The sequence below is a fragment of the Papaver somniferum genome, unplaced genomic scaffold, assembly GCF_003573695.1.
Source record: "Papaver somniferum cultivar HN1 unplaced genomic scaffold, ASM357369v1 unplaced-scaffold_128, whole genome shotgun sequence".
In the NCBI taxonomy this organism is placed as follows: domain Eukaryota; kingdom Viridiplantae; phylum Streptophyta; class Magnoliopsida; order Ranunculales; family Papaveraceae; genus Papaver; species Papaver somniferum.
Window position 1 is genome coordinate 10420359 of NW_020621936.1, and position 8596 is coordinate 10428954.

At 35.2% G+C, this 8596-nt stretch overlaps 1 protein-coding gene and 1 long non-coding RNA gene across 2 annotated transcripts; both read right to left on the minus strand.

Moving 5' to 3' along the window:
• Positions 1–605: 605 nt before the first annotated feature.
• LOC113332050 lies at positions 606–4168 on the minus strand. Its single transcript, XR_003351302.1, has 4 exons — positions 3951–4168; positions 3378–3596; positions 1053–1195; positions 606–887 (listed from the first exon to the last, which is right to left on the minus strand). It is a non-coding gene; the product is annotated as an uncharacterized LOC113332050 (long non-coding RNA).
• A 2200-nt stretch (positions 4169–6368) lies between these two features.
• Positions 6369–7277, minus strand: LOC113331897 (uncharacterized mitochondrial protein AtMg00810-like). The gene has a single exon (XM_026578540.1). It carries the CDS (start codon positions 7275–7277, stop codon positions 6369–6371), a length of 909 nt encoding a protein of 302 aa, XP_026434325.1.
• Positions 7278–8596: the final 1319 nt, after the last annotated feature.

Below are 8596 nucleotides of genomic sequence, written 5' to 3' on the forward strand. Positions count from 1 at the left end.
CATAAAATCAATTATTCATAAGCACGTCCTAAGGGAATTACATGGGTGCATCAATATGTACACCCGGCTAAACATACATAAAATTGACTATACATAACCACACACAAACCTACTTTTTCATCGGAATCACACAGATGCACCAGGAAACTCCTACAAAACATTGATATATAAAGTCGACCAATCATATATACCCACACATCGACCTAAATTTCATGGAGAATACACTGGTAAACATATATGTACACCCTATACAAAACATGGAACAAATTAACCATATTCGCCTACAAACACATCTACCCACATTATATAAACATAACATGAAAAATCAGATGGAATTGAACCATCAACCTCCTGAAACCTTGTGAGTCCCTAAATTAAATGCATAAAACAAAGAAAAAAATTGATGCCAAAGGTGCATCATGATATGATATAATCAACATGTGTACTACTATATGCACATTAATAATCAACAGGTGCACAACTATGTATACATGAACAGTCAACGGGTGTACAACTATGTAAACATTAAAAATTCACATTGTATAATTATGTAGACGTTTAAGAACCAAAGGTGTACAACTATGTACATATTACCAGTCAACAAATGCATGTAACCAACATGTATATAGATATGTGACATAGGTTACTCTCACCAACAAGGCAACAATCATTTGAGTATCCACAAGATAATGTAAGTGAAAACATTATCAAGAATCTCCATAACCAATTATGCACCATTTTCTCAAAGTGCACATCTTCGTACACCCTAGTTAACCTAGCTACAATAAAGGAAAAAAAAAGATGAACTCGCCTAAATCAACGATTTTCCATGTCGTCTGTTGCACATCTTGAGTAATTCCTACTTCTTCTTCTTCACCAATCCCTAGCTGCAATAATTATCACCCAAGTTAAAATCTTCAACATCACACTTGAAAACAAATTATGTAAGAACTATTAAAATTTATATAAAAAAAAAAGTAAAAAAACTCGACTATTACAGCGTATGGTTTCAGTCCTAAATGATTCATTCGAGTTAAAAGAAATCAACAAACCTTAGAACAAACATCATCAGATGCCCCCGACTATCAGAATATCCCAATGTGGATCATGTATATAGGGAATCCCTTGAAAAATAATTCTACAAGGGATTTCCATGTACCATCAAGAGTTACAACCGTGGTAAGGATATGCCAACCTACATTACAAACAGAAAGATGACTCCCGTGGTATTCAATTTGGGAAAGACAATATTTGATACTGACACAGATCAGCAAGGAACATTAGAAAGAAAATTCTGAATTTGGATGAACAACTTTAGCACAAGTTACAGCGATAAGGAATAATAATGCTACTATATTTTGTCAATTAGAAGTACAAATACGAAGAACAAACCCAAATATTTAGAGCCTTTTCACTAACGAAAAGTCCAAAACCAGCAGCCATGAGCAACTAAATAATTAACCAAATTTGTGTTTCACAGAAAGTTTCAATTTCTTAGTTATGAATAATAGAAATGAAGATCCAAAGGCCATCATTTTAATTTCTCTAATATTCTACACAAGAATGCAAGTCGAAATCACTAGGATGTGAACATAAAATACTAAAAGTCACTATGAAACCAAATGAGCATCGGTAGAGGAAAAGAGAGAAGAGTACAAGGACAAACTCATTCTTCTAATCTAATTTTTTTTTTGAAACGTGTATCACCAAAAGCACGGGAAACAGAGATTTCATCAGATTCTTTCATTATATATGTACCAACACAACAATTTGACTGATCATTTGAGACAAAAACTTAAACTAGTGATGCTGATAAAACAGATGAAATCATGAGGAACATAAAAACGAGTAATAAGAAATGATATCATGGTTATAACTGCTAATAAGAAATGATGACAACCTCAGAGAATATCTTACCTCAACCTCTAAATCATATCATGTTCTGGAATGTTAACAATCAACAGGTGTACAATTATGTAAACATTAACAATAAACAGATGTACAACTATGTACACATGAATTAATAGGTGTACAAATATGTACACATTGAAAAACATGTGTACAATTGTGTACACATTAAGAATAAATATGTGTTCAACTATGTACACGTTAAAAATATTAGCATCGACTATGACATTCATTTTAAAATATAAAGTGCCTAAAAATGTAGGAACAATCTGAAAGAAATCTTAAAATTTGAAGAAGAATTTACGGTTGCTAAAGGCGGAAGATGCATGAGTACTTCAAGAGAAACTACAGCTGTAGTGACAATGTATAGATCGATTCCTATTATTAACAGATTGAAAGAAAGAAAATGGAATCTATCTAATAGAAATTAGAAAGACCTACAACCAAACAGATGAAAATTTATCATTCTTAATAGATTCTTTTCATCTTTTTTTTTTCCTAAACAGAGGTCATTGGTAACACTAAAATAAACACAAATAACAATGGATTTATCAGACCTTGCGAATGACCGTGCACGGTAATCTATCTAAGAGTGATGTTTCGAGACCTTGCATTCCAATAGAATGTATTAACCTAATCAATGGATTACAATACTGCCCCAGCTGGAATTTGGTATCTTTCCAGCATATGCATTGTTTCTTTTGCTTGGAGTTAATGAAATGGCTTTGCCAGAAAACAACTATCCCAAAATTAGTGCAAAACAACAAAGTACTGTCTAATTAGCGGCTACTTGCGAATATTTTAACAAGAAATCATGCCCTGAAACTTTGCATTCCAATAGGTTGTAACTTGCATTACCCCCAAAGTAATCTTAATCATAGAAACATATATGACAAAATACAAATACCATGTAATCTGTCCTAATTCGTTACTAATCAAAATGAATTATTTGTTTAATACAAGTGCTATCATCGTATAGTGTGGCGACATTTGGCGTAAACCTAGTGGACTATGTGTAGCTCCTAGGGTATGGTAACCAATTAAAAATGGCCACTAGTTAAGCTCATAAACCTATATCTAATCTATCCAATCATAGATTCATAGATCACAACAACCCACATCTTGATCAAACAGTTTTTAACTAATTCATGATTTAAAAAAATGTTTAATTAAGAACAGACAAATTACAAAGGAACTGCCACACCTCAAAGCTCAAACCTAGAAAGTGCTTCTATTGGATAAGACCTTCTTAACCTAACCATCATTTCATGGATACTTGAGGCCTGTCTCTGGTAAATAAAGGAAAGCGAGAATAAATCTAAACTGAAATTCGCTCTTATTATTAACCACTCGAATTCTAGTAGTCTGTGGTGGCCTCTTTCTTCAGCTCTCTAACTCTATTGCTAGAGAAAAATTTTCATAAAAATCCAAAAGCACAAGTGGATTGGAAAAACAAATGAGATACGTACTTTAAACCTCTTTCTGATCAATTCATTTCTCCGCATGACTTAATATTATAACTAGTCCAGCACATCATCAGCAGCATCGCTAAGCTGCTTTAGCCACAATCGCACGGAGCTCTATCTTAGTTGCTTCTTTTCAGCATCATCTATCACTGCTACAATCATTTTGAAGGTGTTCTGCAGCTATTTGAGATCATTCTTAACACCCCAAGCAAGACCAACTTCCTGAGCCACAAAAAATTAAGATTTCAGTTACACCACTAACGAGAATTGTTCGACCAGCTTGGTACCGCCACCGAATTTCAACCAAATTTAGATGAACAAAAAAGCAGCAATGAAAAAATAGCACAAACGTCAACTCTATACTGGTTCATTACCAAAATTCACTATGTAAAAGAGAAGAAAATGTCAGCTAGATAATTTTCTATGAGTAGAACCTTAACCCAAAAAGATTAAACTTCCAACTTGATTTTCGGTGGTAATCAAAGATTGAAAGCTAGGTCAAGTTTTTAGACATAAGTTACAAGAAATTTTTGTCAAAAATTATCGAAATCTAAGGAAAATAAGTTTTACTCGTACCTGAGAGGAAGGAATTTCGGTATTGGATAGATCAGAAGCGTTTACCAGTTCATCAATGAGATTGAAAAATGAATCCAGCAGAGAGACTCATCGACAGACTTAGGGTTTGGAACCGAGAAAAAATGAGTTAATCCAACAAATCCCCTCCAAAATCTATCTAGCTCTCGCTCTTTCTCTAATCTATAAACAAACAATTCAAATGTTTTATATCTCTAAAGGTTAATTTTGGTAATGAGAAAATTCAATCGTTGAGAGTTTGGATTAACTCGTTTAAAATTTGGACTAATCTGTCCGGACGGGTGAATTTTGGACTAGAGGGTACTGGGCTCACAGGGATAAGACTAGAGCGTCCAAAGCCCAGGAAAAAATGGAATAAATTTTAATTTCTACATAAACAAATCAATTCAAATGGTTTATATCTCTAAAGGTTAATTTTGGTAATGGGAAAATTCAAGAAATTATGAATCGTTGAGAGTTTGGATTAACTCGTTTAAAATTTGGACTAATCTGTCCGGACGGGTTAATTTTGGACTAAAAAGTACTGGGCTCAAAGGGATAGGACTAGAGCGTCCAAAGGCCAGGAAAAAAAGGATTAAATGTTAATTTCTATTTTAGCCAACCCCAATAAGAACCGATCTTAGGATACCTCAACTAATTGCTAATTGATTTTGAGTTGGATGCCCACGTTCTAACAAAATTAAAATTCACCTCATGTTAATTTAATTTTAATTTTAATCTATTATTTGTCGAAAATCAGTGCCATCTTTTGGGGCAAAAGAAACCTGTTGCACTACAACCATATGAAATGGAAGTCTCTCTTGGGACATTTACACTTGCAGCCCCAGAATCAGACTCACATGTGTTTCATACTTTCTACCGGATTGGATTTATTAGGTACTCTTGATTTATTTATTTTTGTTCTAGTATGTTTAATAGTTTTCTTTATTTGGATAATTACTAGGGTGTGTCAACGAATGAGATGATGAGACCTCAGAAATTATCTCTTTCAGTGGTTTCTTCAATTTCAGGGATTCCATCTGAAGAATGGGATGCATGTGCAATTAAAGCTACTGGTTCTGATAAAATGAATCCATTTCTTACACATGGATTTCTTTCTAGCTTAGAGGAAACTGGCTGCGTTGTCAAGGTTATTCTTATGGTTAACCCTTTTAAAATTCACTTGCATTAAATGTTTTGTTGTTTGTACTTCATTATCTCCAATTAATTTGAAACTGAAAATGTTTTTATGAAGATAATATGCTTGTGTGTCATAAGGTGGTAGAAAAAGAATAAACATAAGTAAAGAGAAAAGAGGATGAAATTTGCAATGTTTACTTCAAACGTTAGGTAATGGGATCAATGTCAATGCAGAGATCGTAAGACCATAAGCGCAAGGTGTGCTGAATACGATCAGCTCGTCTTTGGTGTTTGAATGCTTCAGCTATTAGAGTGTGTGCTATTTCCCAAATATACTGCCAGTTGGCAATAACTAATTTTATCGCCAAGAAGATGAGGTAATTGGGCATAGGGAAGGATGAACTTTGTTTTCTCGTTGCACCGTAGACGAGTATTTGTAATTTTATCCAAATTTGATTAGGAATGATCTCTTCATAACCTGATAGTATTGCCTGACTTAATTTCCGGAAACATGATGGTCTCCTGTGCATATTATTGCTCGAAACGGATTCGAAGAAATTTTAGGTGTTGTTCCTCTTTATCTTAAAAGGTTCAACATCTTCAGAGACCATTTACACAATTTTTTCTTTTTGTTTTCCATTTAGTAGCTTTTTTTTTGTTGTTGTTGTGGCTTAGCTATTTAAATTTGGATTTGCAGCAATTCTCACAGAGTATTCTTATTTAACCATTCTTGGGCAGATGCCTACTACAGATGTGGTGTACCCTATTACCAAAACTACAGTCATGTGTACCTTTTACTCCAGTAACTAGTCAGAGGATATTACTTCGTAATACATGTTATAAAGATTAGAGGATATTACTTTCAATTAGTTTTGAATTGGAAGCCCACACATTTCTAACATGGTATCAAAGATAGGTCCGTATGAGAGCGGAATGAGAAGTAGATCCAAAGGGTTGTCCGTCCATCCGTACAGAGGTCCACGTTGTAGTGGATTAATCTCCGCCCTACACGTGGAGGGGGAGCATGTTGGAGAAACTATAAAATAGTCCCAGACAACTTACTCCTTAGCCTAGATCTTAATATATAAGATGTAAAGCCACTCCACTTATTGCCAATTGGTTTTGAGTTGGAAGCCCACACACTTATAACAAATTCTTTACTCTAAAACAGATACACAATAGTGTGTAGAGATAACATACTTTGTAAACAGAATTGTTCACATGAACAAAACTGACTACATTTTTTTATGCTTGCTAATTTGGTTGTCTGCACAAACTTGTTCACAGACACATTTTCAGCATATTACGCAACATTCTCCTCCTTAATGTGATGATCACAACTCCAAGTAATTCTCTAAAGTTTTGAAACTTGCCTTTGGGAAGTGCCTTGGTGAATATGTCTACCAATTGATCTTCCATCTTGTAATATTGGAGTTCTATCTTACCATTTTCAACCGCTTCTCGAATGAAGTGATACTTGAGTTTGATGTGCCTTGCTTTATAATGCTCAACCGAATTTTTCGACATAACAATTGCGGATTTGTTGTCACAAAAAATTTCGGTGCATCCTTCTTGCTTCTCTTGAATATCTTCCATGGTTCTTCTTAGCCAAACAACATGAGATGTAGCTATTGATGCCGAAATGTACTCCGCTTCCGCCGTGGATAGAGCTACGGTTGGTTGCTTCTTCGATGCCCAAGAAAATATACCCGAACCAAGAGAAAAAGCATACCCCGGTATACTCTTCATGTCATCAATACACCCTCCCAAGTCGCTATCACAATAGCCAACTAATTTGACATCCAAATTTCTTGAATACATGATTCCAAAATTCATTGTTCCTTGTATGTACCTCAACAACCTCTTTGCCGCACCAAGATGTAGGTGACTAGGTGAACTCATGAACCTAGAAAGCATACTTGAAGCAAACATGATGTCGGGTCTTGTATGTGTAAGATACAACAAGTTTCCAATAAGACCTCTATAGTAAGTCTCATCAACTTTTTTTCCTCCATCATCCTTCTTGGGTTTCTCATTCACTACATGTGGTGTAGATGTGGGGTGGCAACCAAGCATACCAAATTTCTTCAACACCTTTTCGGCATACTTGCTTTGAGAAATGAACACTCCATCTTCACTTTGATGAACTTCTATACCAAGGAAATACTTGAGCAAACCCATGTCACTCATCTCATATTTCATCATCATTTCTCTCTTGAATTGTTCAATCATATGAACATCATTACCCGTAAATATAAGATCATCAACATATAAAGCAACAATGAGAATAGATGTACCTTTTATCTTCACATATAGTGTAGGCTCACTCTTGCTTTTGTTGAAGTTTTACCTTCTGAAGTATCCATCTATCTCACTATACCAAGCTCTTGGTGCTTGCTTGAGGCCATACAAATCTTTCTTCAACTTGTATACTTTGTCCTCTTCTCCTTAAATCACAAAACTTTGTGGTTGTTCTACATAGACCTCTTCATGGAGTTCTCCATTCACAAATGTCGATTTGACATCAAGTTGACAAAGTAACCAACCTTTTTGAGAAGCCATAGCAATCACGGCTCTAATGGTGTCAAGACGAGCAACTGGTGCAAAAGTCTCATTGTAGTCGATGTCGGGTTGTTGAGAGTATCCCTTTGCCACCAACCTTGTTTTATGCTTGTCAAAGTGCCATAGTAACTTCCAAGAGTGAAGTTTGGTTTTTGGATAGTGGATGCACAACTCATATATCCGGTGAAAAAAACTTGTTTGTTGATATGGATACATCCATAAATTCTCTTGTGAAGATGGGGGATGGAAATATGGTTTAAGCTAACGGAAGAGGTATCATTTGTGTGCAGACTATCAATGGAGCAAAATACATTAGAGATGTGTTATATGTTCCGGACTTGGCAAAAAATTTGCTTAGTGTTGGGAAACTTGTGGAGCTTGTGTACGCGGTCCATTTTGAAGATGGATATTGCACCATTTATGAAAAGAAGCACAACAACAAGAGGCAAGTCATGAAGAGTATCACGATGGAGAAAAATAGAAGCTTTCCAATTGTGTTTGAAAAGCAAAAAAATGTTGCATTGAGGATGGAAACCATTGATGAAACATGGTTATGGCATAAAAGACTTGGGCATTTGAATTTCAATAGTCTCAAGGTGCTTTCCAACAAGAACATGGTGCAAGGACTTCCAAAACATATCAACCACAGGGATGGAGTATGTAAAGGTTGTGCACTTGGGAAACAACATCGCCAACCATTCCCAAAAGGTATAATATGGAGAGCAAATGAACTTCTTGGCTTGGTACATACCGATGTGTGTGGACCAATGAAGACACCAACTCATGGAGGTAATAGATACTTCATTTTATTCATTGATGACTTTACTCGTATGACTTGGGTTTACTTCCTGACACAAAAATCTGAAGTTTTTAGCATCTTCAAGAAGTTCAAGAGCCTTGTTGAAAAGCAAAGTGGTCATCACATCAAAGTTTTGAGAAGTGATAGA

Excerpts from the sequence above, each read along its gene's own strand:
- LOC113331897 (XM_026578540.1), bottom strand. The coding sequence starts at position 7,277 with ATGAGTGACATGGGTTTGCTCAAGTATTTCCTTGGTATAGAAGTTCAT.